Here is a 22,274-nt window from a genome sequence, read left to right on the forward strand (position 1 = left end):
GGACGAACATCTGCGCGATCAATTAAGCTTAGAAGAACTATACAAACGTATAGAACCGATTCGCATATACCCTGGAACAAAGGTCGTACTATCCATGGGCCAAATGGAATTGAATTTCTCTAAAAAACCTTATGCGGTCGTAGCACGTCAAATCGACAACATTATTAATCTTTTACTCGACACGAAAAAAGTCGAACACATCTTTTTACTAATGCCTTTAGTAAAACCGCGCAAACGTACTGACAAACCTGTCAGTTTAAACAGATATATAGCATACCGTGATATGTTCATTAGACTTCTCGATGATAAACGTATTACCTTTTGGCGCCAACCGGCGTACGAATTCTTAAAGCAAGAAGTAGTTACATCTGACACAGGTGTAGTTTTCACCCGACCTGCGGTCGACGATAAAAACAACATAATACCTCGCCTCGACAAATTCTATTACTCGAAAAAATTTGATAGGTATTACCCGGAAATGTCGACCTATTCTTACCTACTAGAAATGATGACTTCAGCGCTTAATAAGTATGAAAAAATCACGCTCGATAATCAAAATGCTAACAAACCATTATATCGAGAAGAAAGTAAAGGACCGCTGAAGAAATTATTCGCTACGAATTTGAAACTGCATGAAAACCCGATGGACGAGAAAATGCCTATCAGCAACTTAATGATGCGTAAATTGGTCCAGATTTTATCGCAGAAAATCGAATGCGATCAAATAACAGGCGAATATACGCGGCGTATGATTTCACCTGATGGTAGTTCACTGTTCGTGAAAATCATCTATGACCCACCGGCAAAATCTGGTCAATTATCAAAACCTGTGAATATGGAAAATATTCAACTTAAGAAACGCGTACACGTAAAAGGAATCAACGGTGACGTAACAATGTCAGATGACGAGTCCGACGAGGACACGATAAAAATTACAGAAAAAATTGACAAAATCGGGCCTAAAGTTCTAGGTGTCAATTATGTAGACTCGATTGATTACGCACATACGAAGAAAGAGCCACCTACCAATGAAACTCAAATGCAGCCGATGACAAAGGAGCAATTTATCGATCATTCGACGGTGGACCCAGTATGCGTAATACCCGTAATGATAGGATTACAACCTCTTGCTATGCAATTAGACAGCGGTGCTTTACCTAACGTAATTTCGAAACCAGTAGTCGAATACATTACACGCCAGCATCCACAATGGATCAAATACATACAATTAAGACGACCAGTGATGCTAAAAATGGCAGATAATTCTATAGTCAAAACAATGACTCATCTCGTCGAAATATGTATGCGAATAGGTACCCACCTAATCTACGCTCCTTTCTTCATACTAGATACACCCGCTAAATCGTGTATATTGGGAAGAGTATCGATGCGATACTTAGGTATCGAACCTAAGCTCGAAAAGGGGCACGATTATGCTAACTGCAAACCCCGCAACGGGGTACCGTTTAAAATACCCTATCTACGAGAAGATGAGTATAGGGATGCTTTGTCTGTCTATCATATCGAGGAAGACCCTAATTATCGACACGAAATGATTCACCACCTACATAGAAAAACTGGATATTTTGATCAAGAGTTCGCAAACGAACAAATTATAGCGCAAGAACTATATAAGAAAAACATGAAAAATGATCTGAATAATTTGGTAATTAACGGTCGAATTACAGCCGAAACGGCTGAAAGCGCGTTTAAAGAAGTCGAAGAATATTGTGATATATTCAGTAACTCACCGGGACGCTATATCGGTGAAAAGGTAAATTTTAAGTTCGACGAAGATCCCAAACTGGGACCATGGCGAGGAGAGAAATTCCGCCCATCGCAAAAAATCATGGAGGCTTTACGACGTACGATAGCTAAAATGTTACGCGAAGGGATTATACGACCGTCTAGGTCTAAATACATAAATACCATGGCACCGGTAATAAAGAAAAATGGCGATATACGTTTATGCCTAGACGCCGACGAACTAAATAAAAAACTCCAACAAGTACTAACCGAACCAAATCCTGTCGAGTGGATAATTTTCGAGAATAAGGGCGATGAACTTTTTTGTACTTTGGATTTTACTGCCGGTTTTTGGCAGCTCGTTTTAGACGAAGCATCGCGGGAATTTACCGCTTTTCAGGTATGCGGGCAAGTCTACGAATTTTGCAGGTTGCCCTACGGTCTGAAAATATCGAGTGGCGAATTCGTGCATATGATTAATCAGGTACTACCTGATATGAAAGGAGTCACGAAATTCGTCGACGACGTGAAGGTCTCGGGCGCTACATTCCGAGAAACTTTGGATCGATTAAAGAAAGTTTTTGAAGCAATTCGAAAAGCTGGACTTAAGTTAAATCCGAATAAAACTCAATTTTTTCGTGAATACGCCGAGCACCTTGGCTTTGTAATTTCAAAAGACGAAGTCGCGAAGCAAAACGAGAAAATAACGAAGTTTTTGGAATTTGTTCAAAAACACACGAAGAAAGGAAAGTTCGAACTTAAAACGGTTAAGGAAATACTTACCTTAGTTGGCCTAACTGGTCTCTATCGAAATTTCATACCAAATTATATGCAGATTCTACGACCCATCTACGACCTTACAAAAGGTAACTCAGATAAGGTCACTTGGGGAGCCGAACAGGCCAAAGCTTTTGAATTATTAAAAGCAGAATACTGCAAAGAATTCAAATTAAAACCACCACCACAAGAAGGTGACTTATACCTCGACACGAGTGTATCCGAAGATGCCATGAATGCGGTACTATTCTACAAAGATAAAGATACAAAGGAAAAACAAATCTGTTTATTCGTATCCATCTTATTCGAGCCGCATCAAAAGAAATTTACGCTGTTCGATCGCGAAATAATGGCTCTAGTTCAAGTTTTAAAGAAAGTTCAAATGTGGGTAATAGGACGAAAAATACACGTACGTAAGAATTTAATGGCAATTGTTAATAAATATCGCGATATGGCTCAATCTCATCGCAAAGCTGCGAGTTGGATAACTTGGCTTAATTGTTTCGATCTCGAATGGTCGATGGATAAATCAAATAAACGTTTATACGATGTAAAAGCTAAAGAGCTCGAAATTAAAAATTTTTCCACCGAAATTCCCCCATATGAAGTATATTTTGTCGAAGAAAATATTTCCTTGCTATATAGCAAGCTCAATGACATTCCTAAATACCAACACGGCGATGATACTTGCGCAGCGCTTTTTAAAATCCTAACTACTCATTATAATGACGATGAGAAAAAGGAAATTGAAATAAAAATGCGCCGAGCGAAGAAATTCGCAATACACGATACACAAGTATTCGAAGAACGAGTTGAAACAATGGAAATGGATGGTGAGGACATTGTAGCGATGAAACCTATTAAAAAACCTATGCTAATGAAGCGTTTAGAAAATGGCTCTTTCGTACCATACCTACCTGATTCGCTCTTTTACGATACGGTCGACTATTTGCATCACGCATATGGCCACCTAGGAGCAGCTAAGCTAGAAATGGTATTTCGTAGAATGTACTATCACCCTAACTCCATGCATTACATTAGAGAAATCTGCAACACATGTATCGTGTGTAAGGTTAACAAAAACTACACGAACCATAAAGTGTTAGAATATGGGCAAATCGAAGCTTATGCAATAGGAGACGTTTTGTCAGTTGACATTTATGGTCCTATTCCCGCCATTACGGGATATCCAAAATACCTACTTGTAGTAAAAGACATTTTTACTGGGCGTGTATGGTTGCAAACGATGCACCATATTCGACAAATGGACGTTTGTAACGCTATGAAAACGGTGTTGGCTGACATCGAACGTAGCGAAATAAATGTCAAAAAAGTAATTACCGATAATGGTTCGCAATTCATAAGTGAATCCTGGTATAAATTACTCGAACATAACGATATAAAAGTCGCTCATACTAACGCATACAACCCGCAATCCTCTTCGGTAGAGCGAACTATGCGAGTAATTGGCGACAAACTACGTGTGAAATTGAATAAAATTCACAACCCTCATCAACCTCATACGGGATGGCAATATTTTATTCAACAAATTCAGATCGAAATTAATAATACCCCTACCTCCTTTGGCTTTACCCCCAACGAGGCATGGGGCAGGCGAGACGATATTAACACAGGGATGCCTCACCGAAGAAAGAAATTTGATTTTCAATTTAAATTGCTCGAATTACGTGAAAATTTGAGTAAAGTAAAAGCTCCATCCGTTACACTCGCCGACAGCTTTTCCGAAAAGTTAGACCCTAACAAGGACTTAATTCTGGACATGGATAATTACGCGCGCGTAACTGCTGACGGTGCTTGCTCCAAAAACGGAGATTCAGATGCTATTGCAGGTATTGGCATCTGTTTTGCACCAGATTCTATACGAAACGTATCAGATAGGATAATACCTACCGACGAATTCCAATTATCGAATAATTTTGCAGAACTGACAGCAATTATCCAGGCGCTGGAAATTCTCAAATTTAACGATATCAAGAAAGTGAAAATTTTCTCCGATTCAAATTACGTAGTTAAAGCGTTAAACCATACTGTACACAACTGGCTAAAGAACAAATGGCTCAATGCGCGTAAAAAACCTGTCCATCATCGTACGCTATTCGAACGAATTTTGGAATTAAGAAAAGCATTCGACAATGTTGAATTCCATCACGTATACGCCCGCAAGTACGAGTATACGAACATAATCGCCGACCATTTGGCCAAAAAGGCTGTATACACGCTGGAATTAGCAAAATTCCAAGTTGAAAAAATGTCGGATCGACAAATAATTGAAACGTATATTCGAGAGCGACGCAGATTGAAACGCATTGAAGAAGAGTACAAATTCAACAAAGAACACAAAGATCCCGATACGTTGAAAGAAGGTGACATGGTTTTGCTGACGAATCATAAATTATCTAGCTCAGATAAAATGACCGCGGCCAAATTGTATCAGAAACGTATTGGACCATTCAAAATTTTGAAACGTACCGGTACAAATTCATACTTAATCGAACCGACTGATAACTCTCAAACGAATAGAATAGCAAATGTTCGACAGCTGACTTTATTTTTAAAAAAGGCTGAGCTTGCTGAATTGGAAAATGACCCCTGCCTACGTTCATGGCTCGATAAACGCTCATTCAAAGAAAAAATTTCTGAATTTTTAAACACACACCTCATCGAAGATAACGAGATTACCTCTGACGAAGACGAACTCCAAACGATAGAAAAAATTCAAAAAATACGCATACCGCGTTCTAACATACAAGACGAAAATACTAAAGCAGCGGCCAGATCGGTACTCGTTAAATTGCAAGAAATTGCTCGCGAACAACGTAGAATTTTTCGTGCACAGAAACGTGATAAAATTTTACAGCAAAAAACCGAACTAGAAAGCTCACCAAATTTACCCGAGCAAACACCCGAAATCATTGACCTGACACGGGATAAGGAGAAGAAAAAGAAGAAGAAACCCAAAGATGCTGAAAACCCTACCATTCCAAAGGAAGTCAAAAACCCTATACCCTCCACTTCGTCGATAGCTCGAGACGAGCAAAATGCAAAGAAAACTAGACGTTCTGAACGCCTGGCGGCGACTTTATTACGTATGGGGCAAAGCCCAGCATCTAAGCAAAAGGCCATCGAAGTAAATTCAGTCCATGGTCATAACTTCGAAGATATTTTTTACCGAAATTATTATGGTAAGGATAACGATATCAGTACTGAATACGATGAAGCAGATGACGTAAGTGCACCATCGATTCATCAACAGAGTGAAAACTCGCATGTAAGTACTGAAACGAATAGAAGTAGTGAGGAGAATACTCAATCTACAACGATAATCACAGCGAATAATACGTCAATCAATGCTGTACCTAAAATCGGGAAGAAGAATAAATTACAAAAACTGATTCGATGGGCTACGAAGAAGAAAACATGCCATCGACAGTGAAAACAGCGGTTTATTTACATACACCCTCACTTACACACACACACTCGCATTCGAGACAAAAACTCTCTCGATCATCCGTTTCCAGGAATTTAGCAACGCTGCTCATACCCGAGCTCAACCAATCGCCAACGTCCGATAAACAGCACTGGCTGTGTTGTCATTTTTTTTGTTGTTGTTTTTTATATTCTCCTTTCTTTGCACCCGAAGATGATCGACACTCGATTGCGAATTCATAACATCCTATGATATCGTAGTGAACAGTCCAATTTAACAAGTGAGTACCCGAAAAGGGTTAAGGTGCGGTGCGTTCAACTATCCAAAACTTTTTAGTGACGTTTAATGTAATTATTCGTACATTACGAGAATATACACCGATACGGTGACAATTATTCGTTTCGAATTATAAAAAAGTGATAATTTATTGGACAAACAACCGACATAATGAACCAGCTATTACTCGTACCTCGCCGCTTTAATCAACGTCCACCATACTTGCAGCTTGGTCACCAAACGATCACCTTTAAACTATAAGGAGTTTGTAAAGATAAAGAAGGAAATATGGATTCGGTAAAAGTCCAGTTACTTTTTCAACATCGAACCAAAACAATCAACTATACACGAGGCGATTTTAACAACTGGGTGCGATTATTTTTAAGATTAAACCCAATAAAAGACTTCACGTACTCGCCGAAGAAAACCCTACGCATCGAAATACATCCGGTAATTACGAACCAGCATCAATTGACGGTACTCCATTTTGACGGTAATAGTTTTCAAGTACCTATTCAAACGGCAATCTTCAATGAAACTTTATTAGCCTTTGATTTCGACCCTACGACCCTGCAATGGAGAAATTGAAATGACGAATCGTGACTCATTTCCGAATTCCAGACTCGTAGATACTATCGACTAAGCTTTAATATAACTTTCATGTAAATACGTTACGATTAGTATTAATCCTCAAAACTTTTCAATGTTTCTATCGAAATAAGGATAAACTCTAAGTATGCCATTTACCGGCCAATTATTCGTTCGTGAATTTAGCTATAAGTTTTTGCTCAAATTAAGATAGCCAATAATTAATCAATTTTCTACTCCATTTTTATTATTATGCTACCGTAAAAATTTCTACAACCCTGTTCATATACTTCACACCGAATACAAATACGATTCGTAATAAAAATTCAAACCCGAAAAATACATAACAATAGACCTATCTAGTTACTTCCCTTGTTACCAACCCATTTTTTTTTTTTTTTTTTTTTCTCCTAATTAATTTCATTTTGTGTAACTTTTTGATATATTTCTAATTTTTTATGTGTTCCTATGCTATTGAATAAAATATCATGTTATCAATCTACCATTTCTTTCATTATTTGAACAAAAATTTCTCGAAGCGAGTACTTAAGTACGATGAGTCCAATTAACGGCAGTGTGTAAATACGTGCATCAACACATTAATATGTAGTACAAGACAAATGGAAGAAATATAGAAAAACGAACCTACCTACGTATCATTCATCACAACACACTCGTATCTATCAGCATCGCCGAGATAAGAATAAAATCCTAAAATACACACTAATGGAGAAGAATAACGATAAACTCATTGAACGAGTACAAGTACATTCAAGAGAAACACGTACTTTCGACCAATCAAAAAGAGGCGATAACAAGAGATTTCAGGTATCAGACTAAGTTTCTTTCGCCAAATATTCATACCACCTACAACCGTCGAACTCTACGCATCGTATGTCATTCTTTGCTCGTTAAAATACCCATCCAGGGATAGATAGTGCGTATTACCGGTGATTTGCGCGTGTTTCGCCCTGCTTTTGCGTGTTATCGCCGTTCCGGTGCGAAAATATCTGCAAATCGCAAAATTACGCGTTCTGTGTTCCGGAGATTATGGATCCTGATTTTAGAGTACCTCGCAGCTATAACCAACGCCCACCATACCTTCGTCTTGGGCATACGACTCTTTCATTTCGATTTAATGGTCCAGGTAAGGACGCAGACGGCTACGAGGATGCTGTGAAAGTCCAACTGACGCATCGCCGTCGTGTACGTCGACGCACATTCTCACGCTTTGAGTATGAATCCTGGGTAAGCGCGTTCTTACAATTAGACCCAATTACAGACCTTACCTACTCACCAAAAATGTCGTTTCGCGTCGAGCTTCACGACTTATATTGGGATAAACATCGTCTAATGGTATTACACATATACAAACAAGCATACCAAATTTTGGTTCGGACTTCAACTATCAACGATACGCTGGAGCGTTTTGATTTTCGACCACAAGATTTTCAACATGCGACGTAATTAGAATTAAGTACCCAAAAAATCGACGGTTGTACGGAGTACGTACTCCTATGTAAATTTGGCTTGTATCGAGCAAATGTTCGTGATGTTATTTCTGTGATTTAGTTATTCTAACCGTTATTTTTATTAATAATTAAGTTTTGTTTCCTTTTCGTTATCAGTGATATATCATGAATCATTGAGTAGGAATATTTATTTTTTGTAATACTTGCTTACCATTTTCTTTCGTTATTTACTGTTTAAGTATCCTATAGTTGTTTATGTACTTGTTATATATTATTGTGTTCCTATATGGCGAATATACGTTGCGTAAAGTTACTATCGAATTAATATCATCAATAGACACCCAGCCTTTGAAACGAATAATGAATTGATACCCAACAGCGACATACACGATTGTATAACATTGATACCGAAAACGGTATTTAAATGGATTAATCAGTCATTGCTGCAAAATCTTACACTTCGTAATACTGAACCTCGCTTAGAATCAATTTGAAAAAATTCATCTCTTTCCTGGTTTTTCTACATACAAACTTCGTACGTATTACTGAGATCAATCGCGATCTCCCTTTTTTTTGTTATCACAGGATAGACTAACTACCACGATTAATCCATCTCGGTTTGCAATTTGGTTCGACTTTTCGGCTTACGTCTTTTTACCATAAAAGGTAATGCGGTAAATACTCACAACCGAGTTACTCCAAAATTACGTTCGATTTTCACTTCGTGCGTTTAGTTTCGAATTTTGAATACGACAATTCGAAGAACAGTTCGAACCGTACAATTCGAATAATCCACTACAAATAGTCGCTCTTCCTCGACTCGTGGTATTTTTTCACATAATCTCATCAACGAGATTTCTTGATTAAATATTTGGTATTTCATATACAACCAACGTTTTAATTTTCACATCGAAATCATACATACGGCTCCAGCAAAACAACGTTCATGTAATTGTGACGAGTAGTTCGATCAAAATTTAAAGTGTCGTCCGCGTAATTTCCGAAGTAGAGTAAAGCGGAGCCCGATCGGTAAATTTTGACGTGCTTTTTCCAAGCTGCCGTACCGGTAATACAAATTTAAATAATGGATCGTCCTGTATATTTGAGCCATAACCACATCGACCTGCTCTTCATCGTCACCGATGTTACGACGACGAAATACACCGGACCCGTCATCCGAATTCAATGTAATGCACTTGGAACCATCCAATCGCGATCATTTCGTATTATGGAATTCGATGCCTTTTGCCGCCGCTATTTCGGCCTCGAAGCCCGTACCATTCTTAGTATGGCTCCGCCGCAACGCCGTCTCACACTCGAAATCCATGATCATTACGATGTTGAGCAACGCCGTTTAATGGTACGCCATTTTAATAACTCCTGGATCAGCGGCATGTTTCTACCTAAAGAAATTGATGCACTAAACCCAGCGGATTTCGCTACGAACCCTACCGCGTTCCTAAACCCCATGGATTTCGACGAAGACATCTAAAAAACAAAGTTCGGTAACCAGAAACGCATAAATTTGCATTTCCTCTAGCGATGTAGTCTAATTATACTTTCGTATTATATAATAAAATAATAGAATAAATCGTTCTACTATACTTAAACATGTTTCGTGTACTTTATTTACCATAAACGGTATACAACAAAACCTCATACAAGTAAGTAGGTAAACAGCAAACACCCTACCTACCTAGAATGGTAAGTACTAGGTAGGTGGGTATGTAATAAAACTTGACCTACCTAGAATGGTAAGTACTAGGTAGACAAGTATTCACGTAGGATAAGGTACAAATAAAACCAAAACGGTAAGTAATCAAAAAATTTTCGACTAGAAATAATAACTAAAATAAAAACAATAAAAATCAACATACTCAAAATCGAGTCAGGTAAGCTTAAAATAATAAAAACAACTAAAAATGACTAGAAAACAGGAAATATTATTGGTAACCAATTAAATAGGTAAATGAAGAAAAATTCAGCGCCAGGCCAATATACACGCAATGAATGAAAATTACCGTACAGCTGAAAATCAGCCAGGTAAGCAAACTTTTATTTATTAAATAAAAATCTCATCTCTCGTGATATTTCAACATCTCGACGAACACAAGTCATAATAAATAGATCAACACCTGCACGTAGCTAATCGAACATCGGTCATCCACCAGATGCATATGCTGCTCAATAAATTTAACATCAAACTCTCAGTTTATTTGATTTCAAACCGAAACCTCCTACAGTTTTCAAGTACATTTAGTAATCATACATAATTCATCAGCATATGGACGAGTATGTCTTTTCGACATTTTCAACTTCAAATAGAAAAGCGTACACATGCAAGTGTCTTTTTAAAAGACAGTCGTATAATTATCGATTCTTTTGACAAAATCCAGCGCACCACCATCTGTAAATCAGTTGCGCGCTCGATTTTATTCGTCACCTTGAAAAAAGAACCCTTCAAGGGATATTTTTACGAGCTGGACAAAAACCGAAACGGTTTCAAAACTGAACAAAAAATAAAAAAATATCGTTTCGGTGATTAAAACAAGCTGAGACTAGTTTACAAATCGTAAAATACGACATTTCTACATCGCAGATCGTTTCAAAGGCAGTAAATATGCCTGAGAAACAAAAAGAAATTCAAGGATACGTTTTTAACGATGAAAAAAGACCAACCACCTTTGTCCAAAGGGACTAAAACTCGCTACGAGTAAAATAAAAGAATTCTAAAAGAGCAATAAAACAGTCACTCAGCGTCAGATTTCAAAGCAACCAGCAAACTTGTCGCTTAATTTTATGCACATAACGTGCCAGCTTCGTCTCTCCTTTTCCACGAAATTTTTTCAGCATACAGACAGGCTAACTGATAAGAAACAAAGAACCCACAGATGTAGGAGTGGGGCAATTTTGACTAAATCTAACTCAACTCACCACCGAGTTTTCGCATCGACCATCATTAGTTGTTTTTCTTAGCCTTCGATACGTTCTCTGTTATCAATATTGTGCGTTCGAGTAGTTTATTATTATGAATCCAGAAGTTACAGAAATACTGTGTTACGTTTGCGAACTGATGCGAGTAATCATTTCTATATTGAAAGATCTCATCGAGAAAAACTTCGTGTAAATGTGTTGTGCGCGTATTAATATTCAATTTCATTGCAAAGATTGTAACAATCCGGCGTGTATTTTTTCTCGTTCGAATAAAAATAAATGAGTGATTATTTACGACCAAAATTCAAACTATTGTGCGTGTGCAAAAAGTGTAGAGCGTTACATCGTATTCGGTTTCAATATAACCCGCGCTATAGATCCAACGGGCAGATTTTTTCATTCTACTGACGACCGTTCAATATCGCGCCATCAGTGTAAAACTTTTAGTGCAATACGTGTAAATTTTCGAATAATTCGGTCATCGTTATTGCGTACTATGGATCGCCACGACATACTCAACATCATCGACGATATCGTGCTACCATTGTGCAACGTGTGCTACACCCCGTTATTTAAACAGACACCGACAGCCGAACACCGCGAGAAGAAAGTAGTTACGACATGGTGCTATCATCTGTTCCACCGTTTTTGCATCGACTCACTGTTTCGTAAATCTAATTTTGTCGATCAAAAGGGGAAATTCATCCACTGCCCAAACGATTCATGTCATCGACAGGTATCTGAGCACCAGGTAAATGCACTACATGTACTCACCGCATCACTTCCGTACGATGACGGTCTATCTGCTCAAGAACTTCGCGCAGACCTGCAAACAGCAAGAAACCAACTTGCAAATTACGAGGCGACTACAGTGGAGTACGAAAGAAAGGTGCAGGGATTTGTTGGATTACTCCAATCGCGTGATGCGACCATCGATCGCCTCCTTAATAAAGAAACGACGCGAGCCTTACAACCATCCGACCGTCAACCTGCCCAAGACCGTTCAAAATATTCGCAATCATCCGACCGCTACTCGGCCCAAAACCGTTTGAATCAACCGCATTCGTAGTCCTCATCGAATCATCGCTCTCGGTCACCATCGCGCAGCCAAACCTCGACGCCGAAGAAGCAGAATACCGGTCGCTACGCGAGCCAGCACGCTACGCAAAAACAATCACCCAACGAATACAAACGCCAAACTTACGATAACGATGGTTGTCCAGTAAATACCAACAAAACACCGATTCACACACAGGTGCGTAATCATCGCAATTCTACGAACCACGCGAAAAACACAACGCCAGCGCGACCAACACCACCGGCTCGAAAACCGTCGCCATCGGACAACGCAACACCTATCCAAAAACCCGATATCGAATACCCCAAGAAAGTTTTTTACGAGAAAAAATCGACAATTGCAAATCAAGGCAAGAATCACAAACGGTTTCTCAAGAAGTTCGGGATCTCGTCATCGGTACTAAAACCATTTTACCCATTGAACGCGTACGCAAAGTACTTTACGACGCTCGGTACGTTCGTTTCCCAAGACGTAATCAGAACCGCGATTGCCGCCAAAGACGTCTTGCTCATTGGGGACGGTTTTCTATATGGTCTCATGGACTTCATCCTGGAGCATCGTAAAATTCGACCATATTTACATGCGGGATTATACGGCCGCGAACTATCGATAGTCGATCTGGTAAAAACTCTCAACGGCTTCTTCACCTTACCGCGTCGCGTCATGATTGCTATTGGTACCTTCGACGGATTTATGGGAATGCCAGCATCGGTGTACCAAGACAAGTTCTCACAATTGATTCGAATTCTAAAGAAGAAAGGAGTAACCGAACTTTACGCAGTAAAATCGATGCGGTACGAAAATCAAACTGACGTACAATATGCGGAAATCGACTCGACGATCAGAGTAAATTGGCAACAGGTATTCGGCGGAAAGTACTATATTATTGAACCGTACAAATTCCTGCCCGAACAGACCAAATGCGACGAAATCGGACCCTATCATGACCGACAAGATTATTCCAAATTCGCTAAATGGATGTGTCATCAATTTATTTATACGCGCGATCAATCAATCGACACACCGGATGCGGTATTTGATAATAACGCATCAGGTGACTACGACTCCAGGTCGGAACACTCGGATTCGTCCGATTTCGCAGTATACGATACTGAGCATTCAGGTGGGAAAGCACCATGCAATTCACCTGTCATTATCGATCCGCAACAATCCGATAGTGATGCACCAACCGAAGGAACCGGAAAAGCTAAGGAAGAAAAGCCACCAACTCCGACGAAACCTAAACGGAAATCATCAGCTGGCACCGTACCATTTTCCAAATACGTCTCCGTCGCAATAGTATCGCCACTGCCGGCCGACACTGCATCAACATCTAACGCTGCATCGGTCCCTGAGCAAATATCGTCGACCTCGCCAATCCCTACGGACCACAGCATCCCAGATAACGAGATCATTCGCCAACCATCGCGCACCGAAGAAGAATTACTCAATTCCGACGCGAGTATGCCTAGCGATGACAACCGCAATGACGACGATACCGTTATGGAGTAACGCTGTGAGTAACTACTTTTCCAATTCTGCTCATTTAGCTAAAGATAAAAAGTCGTAAATTAAATTATTCTAATGTTCGTTACTCGCGATATACCACCTAGAATTGGAAAAATACAGTTACATGCTGTTTATTTGAGTAAAAAATTAATGTATTTCGAAGATCTCAAATTATGTTCGATAATCGTACCGATTTCATATTTTTTATATCGAGATACTCATTAAGCTACTTTTTGTTAAGCGTTCCTAATTGTTAAGACTGAATTTTTTCTTTTTAATTTTTTCTATACGTATTCTACAGAGTTTTCTCGAATTATTCGACACGAAATATTTATCCCTATCACTATAAGTGTATTTACTCGCTTATTTTATAATCAAAATTTTTTTTTTTTTGGTATCGTACAACTTTGGCATGTTTTTATTGTTTAATTATGAATTTTGTACGTTAATTGTTACGCTTCTTTGGTCTTAATGACCAACTATTCGATACCCTGTATATACGTTACGCATTATGTTATGTGTGAACTGAATTTTTCTCTGTTATGTAGTTTTTGAATTTTTTTTTATTTTTTCTTGTTTAAATGTAATCAACAATAGTTTTGTGTGACCTATATGTAAACCATAATAACGAATTTGAATTTTGTGCCATTGATTAAATAAAAAACAGTTCAAGATAGACTAATTTTATTGAATTTTAACAGTTCACAACCAGCTTTAAGTAATATTACTTAGCATTATTTACATATAATTGATCCACGAATTCGATGCAAACACTCTTCTCATCTGCTGATAATCATAACCTAGAACATAATAAAGAAATATAATATTAAATTAATCCAGCTGCTACGAAGTATAAGATGAAATAAAATAATTTTCTAGTAATAGTATACAATAGTTCAACGAATCCCTTATATCACGTGCACGAGTTATCTTAGCGATTCTTCATCATGACTACATATCGTAGAAATCTTCGTGAATTTGCGTTTTGGTCAACTTTCGATCTGTAGGGAAGTGTCATATAAAAAAGGCACCAATTCAATGTTCGTCGTACGTTTGGATTTGTTTAGCTGGTAGATAGAAAGGCTTTTGAACCATGTTCATTCTGGGTTCATTGAACCTCGACCGTTGTTTCGTGATCCAGTGGTTCGCTGCTTCAACTACCTGGAAACCTACCACGCTCGTGGGCTAAATAATTTTTTTTTATTGAGTTTACTCTGCTCCTTTTGTTCTCACCCGAGAAACCATGGGGGGCAGCTGATAGGTCCGTAGCGGACAATTGGCTGTCCACTATGGACGAGTTACCGGTAAGGCATAGTCAAGCCTTTGTTCTACCGTGATTTGCTCAGCTGGTTCACTGACCGCTAAGTAAACTCACGCTGGGGCATATGTTAGACTGAGACTTATGCCTATATCCGGAAACTCATAATATTAGAGTATTTAACCCTTCTATTTCGGGTAACACTGATTGGTACAGTCGCGAAAGAGGTTTAGCAGCATCTTTTGCGACTGGACCAATTCGCAGTTCATCAACGGTTGTCCGCGAATCGCCAAGTTAATGTGCCTTTTAGTCTTTGTGTCCTCCGGGTCCAAGTTAAAAGTTATTTCGTAGAATTAATTAGTGTATTTAAGTGATCCCTCCAAATTTGTACAATATTTTCCCTATTTCGCACAAGTTCGTGGTGCATTTTATGAATAATTATCGATTATTGACGTGTATTTCTGTGTGATTAAACTCAAATATAACGAATTTCGTCACGTATTCGTGTACTCTTTGTTAATTTATTATATTCGTCGTGTGTAAGGTACTTTTCGGTACTGTGTAGGTGAGCTGGGGTAAGTACTTATTTTATGCCAACTTGCTTTATTCGTCATACCTTTCATACGTGTAATTATATTATTTTATCAAAATTGTCGAAAGTCTCACTTTCTTACTTTGTTGCCCAAAGTTGCCAACAAATCTACTCTAGTTTTTCTATCCAAAAGTTGAAAAATAGTTCAACTTTTTTGGCAATAATTCTCAAAATGTTCTGCTTTTTGCTGAATTTTATGTTTAGATTTTAATTTAAAATAAAAAGTTCCGGTTTTTTCAATGTTTTTTTCTGCTTTTAATTTGTTTGCCCATGTTATGTCACTTCTTTGGTTACTTTGGTTATTTTTCGAGCTTTTTCGGTTACTCAAATTACTTTTTTTGAAGAAAATGAGTACGATGAGCCCTGTTCAAGCTAAGAAGCTATAATTCCAGATCACTAAAAATCAATAAATGAATTTCTGCACCTAAAATGTTTGCTAGTGGTGTATTTTAAGATCAAAGCAATATGTTAGAATACCTCTAAAAGTAGGTCATTAAGAAAGGTCGTTTTTCAAACAAGACGTAAGAAAAATGTCAAATTTTCGGATAAATGTTCAATTGTTCATTCTTCTTAGTGGTAGCTGAAGTTTGAATATCTCAATACTTTTTCATTTTTTAAAAATCGAAGTGTTTTTTTTATGTCACTAGTATGTACTTCCATATAATCGTGTTCAAACCATTAGAAAAGCTCTTTGATCAAGTTAGGGAATTATCAAAATTATCGTTCTCTTCTTCATTTGACAGTTTTGCACTTACCTATCTTTTTAAGATGATTGATTCGAATTTTGAACACCTGATTTGCATTCATATTTACGTGATACCTATTGGACATCGAAATATTATTTGAACTAAAAAAAAATCACTTTTTTTTTTAAATATACCTACATAAAACATTCAACTTTCAAGACACTTACCTGAGAATTTGAAATTTTTTGCTAAGCTCTATCAAATTCAAAAAAAAAAAAAAATTAAAATTAAAAATGACTCTCTCCTCCTTCCAAGCTTGTGAAAATTTTGTTAGAAATCATTAAAAAAAATACTAATCACTTTTGGATCTATCAGCACTTCAGCAGCGTAGAGGATAAGTAAGGGATTATCCAATTTCGTCATTGTGTTTTTGCACTATCTTCACGAGCGTCCCCATTCTCGGTTTCAAAAGTCAAAACTCGAGCCAGAGCCATCGCCTTACGAGTATCGAGGAAATGATAGTTGAATGAAAGTGTGAAATTCCAACAAAGGAATTAATTTACCTCAGTTCTATGTATTGTTTGGCACCATCACACAGTATCTTTGCGGTGCTAGACTCGCCTCATTAATGCGAGATAAAAAGATAGTTAAATGCAACGAGTAACTCTTACACTGTAACACGGTGAATTTTAATGCATCTATGTAATTTTCTGTTCGTTTACATGCATATCTAATAATTAATCGTGTAGACTGTAGACTCTCGGCAAAAAGTCGTCGATAAAGTCGAAAATATCGATACCTGTTTAAAAAGTTGAAGGAGGTGTCTTGATTTTTTTTGTTTCGTTCAAGACGAGCACAGATTGCATTAACGATTAAGATTTATTGTTGCCTAAAGTACTCGTATTAATTGGAAATTGATTTTTGTTATACAGATGAACCAGTTCGTTGTAATTCTAGCCTGTGGGAAGAAAATGCAGTCGATCCGTCCAGTTCACAACAAAGTTCAGCTGGATCGGAGCATGATACTTCGTCAGGCGATGAAAGCAATAAGTACGTATTTATACGATGGTTTTTTTCCACTTTATATTTTTTGTATGTATAGCTTTTTCCAGTATTCTTAAGGTCTTTTTTCCCTTTTATCTTGTTTCTTCAAAGCTATAGATATCGTGTTTTTTTTCTTCTTCTGTAGTTTCGTAAGGTTAAATTTTAATACGCTGATAATTATAGAGCTGTTGACTCGCGCAGTCTCTCGGACCTGTCATTTTTTATACAGGTGGAGAAAAGCGCCAGAGCTGCACGAGGGGCATGAGATGAACGACTCGAGACGAGGAAGCGTTAAAGACCGCGATGTTAAATATTTATGACGAATGTAGACGAGGTTTTTATTGCGTTTTAATAAGATGTTTGTGAATTTTTTCCTACTCTTTAGATCGGATAGTAATGAGATGGTAGACACTCGAGAGGTTGCGTATTGAAATGAGCGCCTCGATTTAGAAAAATGTAAGATGTTTCACGTGGTTTCTTAATGGTCGAGTAAAGTAGGTTCAACGTGGTTGAGATATTGAAAGATGAATAGGCATTTTAAGGACAGGACAGGTGAGGAGATGATGTTTTTCCAGGGTGAAGATTTTTACTGCGGAATAAATTGTTCGAGGTTTCTTGAAAGGGAAAAAAATGTTTAAAAAAAAATATTATTAATTGTTTCAAATTTTCCAGATGCCCTTCCGAAGTAAGCTGTAATATAAACAAAGGACATGCGACATGGAGACGAAACACCCCATCTCCGGAGCCGCCTCCTCCTTCGGGACGTTTATCTAGATGGTTCTCGATACGAAGAGGTTCGCAGTTCGACCTAGATCAAAAACCAAATAAAATGCCTTTACTGCCAGAGGTCAGTATTAGCGTACTTAGCATACATACTTAAAACTCATACTATACATACTTATTATATAGGCTACTAGTGTATTGTACATAGTTTGAGAAGAAGATGGGTATATGCGGCTCCTCTTCTGACGCCTATTATAGTCTCACGTCATCGTATATAGTACTATACACGACTCCGCTGTATATCTCTGTGTGGCCGATAAAAACACTATTTGCTCGACAGTTGTTGGCTAAATTTCAAAAATTTTACGTATCTTTTTCGATATCGAGATGACGAAGGGCGACTTATAAGTATATGGTGCACGTAATATCATGAATAAAATGTTGGATCGTTTGGCTCGGTCGAGTTTGTACGATAAAAAATTCTCAAGATGATCGAGCAGGGTTTCGGTTGGGTGCGAAAAATGAGGTTTTTTTGCTGAAATTTTTGCAATGAAGTGCGAAAATTTATAGTGGAATGTTTTCGAAAGTTGATTTGTTATTAAGAGGCAAATTTTATGACGCCAGAACTTCTAGAAGGTCAAAAAAAAAGTTTGAAAAATTGAATTTTTGAGTTTCTGAAGAACAAAACCGATACCGATTGAAAACCTGAAAAACTGAAACCAAGAACTAAAACGATATCGCTGTTGAGTATTTCGTGTTTACAATCCTGTTTTGGTTTTCCTACTGTCTGAAGCAGTTTGAGAAATCAGTCCATCAAAAAAATTCTTTTCATTCGGAAATTTTTCAAAATTCATGAAAATTATTGTACCTGTCCGGGGAAAAAAGTTTTATCTTTGATCAAAAATATTGAAATATTTATTTCTATCAAATTTGATCCAAATTTTGACCCGATCAAGAGTTATAGAAATTACGTATAATTCATAAAATTATAATATTCGGTCAATTTTATCAACTTTATATACAATTTATCCAAAATTTGTTACTAATTAACCCTCACAAACTCATAAAAATGCTGAAACAGTTGACTTGCATAATTTTTTTGAACAATTGGCGTTGCAAGAAAAATTTTTTTTCAAAAAAAAATGAAAAAAAATTGCAATTTATGCCCCAGGAAGGGTTTGAACTCACGTATCTCTACTTCTTAGTTACTTGTCCATCTGCCTATAACCTACTGAGCCAACCTGCTTGTTGAATGGGATGGTATTAAAAGCACACATATGCCCTTCTCAATGTTCTGGACTTGAAATTTTTTCAGGAAGAGATTGTATCAAATTGATCTGATTGAATAGAATTTCATTCAAGACCCTTTTAAAAAACATCCCATACAATTCTATACAATCAGATACAATCTTATCAAATTGTGATCAAATTGATCCAATTTTATAAAACAATTTTCATTAAAAGTTGATGAAGTTTGATACAATTTTATCAAATTATGATAAAATTGATCCAATTTTAATGAAATTGATCCAATTTTGATGAAATTGATCCAATTTTGCAAAATTATTTTCATCAAAACTGATATAGTTGGACACAATTCTATCAAACTATGATGAACTTGATCCAATTTTATAAAATTGTCTCCCATGAAAATTGATACAGTTTGACGCAATTGTATCAAATTATGATGAAATTGATACAATTATATAGAATTACTTTCATCAAATTGAAATTGTCATTTTAAATCAAAATTGAGTAATAAAAAAATCTCAATTTTTCATTTTTTGAAATATTTGTCTAGAAGATTTTGTAAAAATGTGGTATTAGAGAGAGAAAGGGGTAATTTGGACCCCTTTTTCATTTCGAAAATGTTTTTCTAAAATTATTCCGTTTTGGTTTTGAAATTTTTTAAAATGAAATAACCTGGCTTAGAAGCTAATTTATGACGAACACGATTTTAAAGTTTCGGATTTTGGATAAATTTTTCCTTAATTCCTTCATTTGGAATCATGTTCTGATTTTGAAAAGGAGCTGAAAATTATTGATTTCCCCCAAAAGTTGCATTTCTAATTTTTCCCCCAACATGAGAGGGATGGGAGGGGGGAGAGGAAGAGAACGGGTGGTAAAAGTTGAATTCTTTCTATAACCAATCTTGAATTTTTAAATTTTTCAAGGATTTTGAACGGATTTATTTGTGGTTTTGGTGTACTTACCTCTCTTTCAAGATTATTTTTTAATGAATAAATTTAATTTTGTACGATTTTTTTGAAGTCTATCTCACTTTAATGAATTTTAATTATTTTATGCTTTTCGAATTTGTAGTATAAATTTTTCAAATTTTTTGAGGATTTTGAACGGATTTATTTATCGTTTTGGTGTATTTTTGAGAAGTCATTAAATTTGTAGGTATTTTTTTCATGTTTTTTTCCGCAAATGAAAATGATTTTTGCTCCTACCGATTTTTTCATTTAATTTGAAAAGGTTACTGGTTCCCTCCAAAAGTTGCATTTTTGAATTTTTCCCCCTCAAACAATACTTTGTCCGAACTGAAGCAATTCCAGTTTAGGAAAGGGGTGTGGAAGAGAAAGAGGAACCGGTGGTAAAAGTGAAATAATAAAATTCTACATATGACCGATATCAAAAATTTCCTCGTTTTAAACCTTAAAAAAATTCCGAGCGTAAAAATGTCTCCTAAATGTGAATTTCTATTCGTTTTGAAATAATATTGCTTCGATTTTCCACAACTTTTACAGAAAAATCAGCTGGTAGTAAGTTTATTCATTTTTCCTGATGAGTCAATTCCAGTTCTGTAAGATTGATAATCGTCGCAGTTTCTGGTGATGACTCAACAGCCCCCCTCCCCTTAAGGAAATCGCTCATTTGAAAACGTTTCATTAAAAAAAGCATAATTAGCACATTTTTATTACATGAGACCCTGTTTCAAGGAACTTTTTACTGCGTTATCTTTTTTTGAGGGGGGGGGGTGAAAAGAAAATTCTATTTTTTCATGCTCATTTTTTTTTCTCAAAAAGATGATCATTGTTTGGGTATTGGAAATCATCGATTCGTGATTTTAGGTGCTCTAAAACATTAAAAAAAAAATAAAATTCCGTTTTATGTCGTGATTCAATTCTAAATTGCTCCAAACGATCGGTTGGAGAGGGGGGGGGCAAAATCGCTCTAAATGAACATGAATAATTTGAAATGTGAAAATTTGAATGGTGAGATTTTAAAACGAAAGCTCAACAGAAATTGAAAGCTGGGTATATAAAAAATTTGAATTGTTATGAAGAGTATTTTCTTTCTCTGTTTTTATCCTACTAATTTTCGAAATGAGATCTAAATATCCTCAAGAGATGTAATTTTGATGGAAATTCAAAAACAAAAGACTTAAATGAGAGATGAGATGGCATATCTGAACCTCTCCTTCTCTTTCTTTCAACAAGGTCAAAATGTGTTGCGAAAAATTATGAATGACGTGTGAATGACGTACCTATCATTTATCAGGTTTCCAAAGATGTGAGTTTAAATATTCTTTCATTGTTTTGAATACCTAATACAACTTTTCAGTGCTCCAACCTTTCATTTCGGAAAAAAGCTCGAAAAATTATGAAAATGTGATGTGACGAAGTCTGTATTTTTCATTAAATTAGAGATGAGATCCAGACGGAATAGGAATAAGTATTCATTTTTGAGAATCAGCTTTCCAGTTTTCTCCTCACCCCAAACGCTAATTTTTTTCCAAAACGTCAGTTCAAAGGGACATTGTGAAAAGTTGAACTTTTATCTTAGAGATGTACTGCTGAGCTTTCGAAATTCAGTTGTCAAATTCAATCATAAAATATTCAAAGAAAAATAGAAAAATATTTTTGAAAAAAATGCAAAAATTTTTATTTTATAATTTTGATTTAAAATTCAGATGTTTTTCAATTTGAATTTTTTCTGTAATAAATTTGATTTGTTCTTTTTTTCGGGGGAAGGGGGGGGGATTTCGAAACAAAAATTTGCTACTCAATAATATGTCCTCTTGAAAACAGACATGAAGGGTAAACATCGCATCTTCAGGTGGTCTTTCGTGATGAACAAACCACAAGGCATCTTCGAGGTAGTTTGAGTTAAAAATTCAAGTACTAGTACATATTT

General features: G+C 36.6%; 1 protein-coding gene across 5 annotated transcripts in view; it reads left to right on the forward strand.

The window, feature by feature from the left end:
* LOC135841368 (rho guanine nucleotide exchange factor 10-like) overlaps positions 1-22,274 on the forward strand; it is a 201,234-nt gene that overhangs the window by 139,406 nt on the left and 39,554 nt on the right. For all 5 annotated transcript variants that reach the window (XM_065358304.1, XM_065358303.1, XM_065358305.1 and 2 more), the window contains 2 exons: positions 17,297-17,414; positions 18,081-18,255. In XM_065358304.1, the coding sequence (XP_065214376.1) occupies positions 17,297-17,414; positions 18,081-18,255 (293 nt within the window). The remainder of the gene's footprint in view (positions 1-17,296; positions 17,415-18,080; positions 18,256-22,274) is intronic.

Source organism: Planococcus citri, chromosome 3 (assembly GCF_950023065.1).
Source record: "Planococcus citri chromosome 3, ihPlaCitr1.1, whole genome shotgun sequence".
NCBI classification, from domain to species: Eukaryota; Metazoa; Arthropoda; class Insecta; order Hemiptera; family Pseudococcidae; genus Planococcus; species Planococcus citri.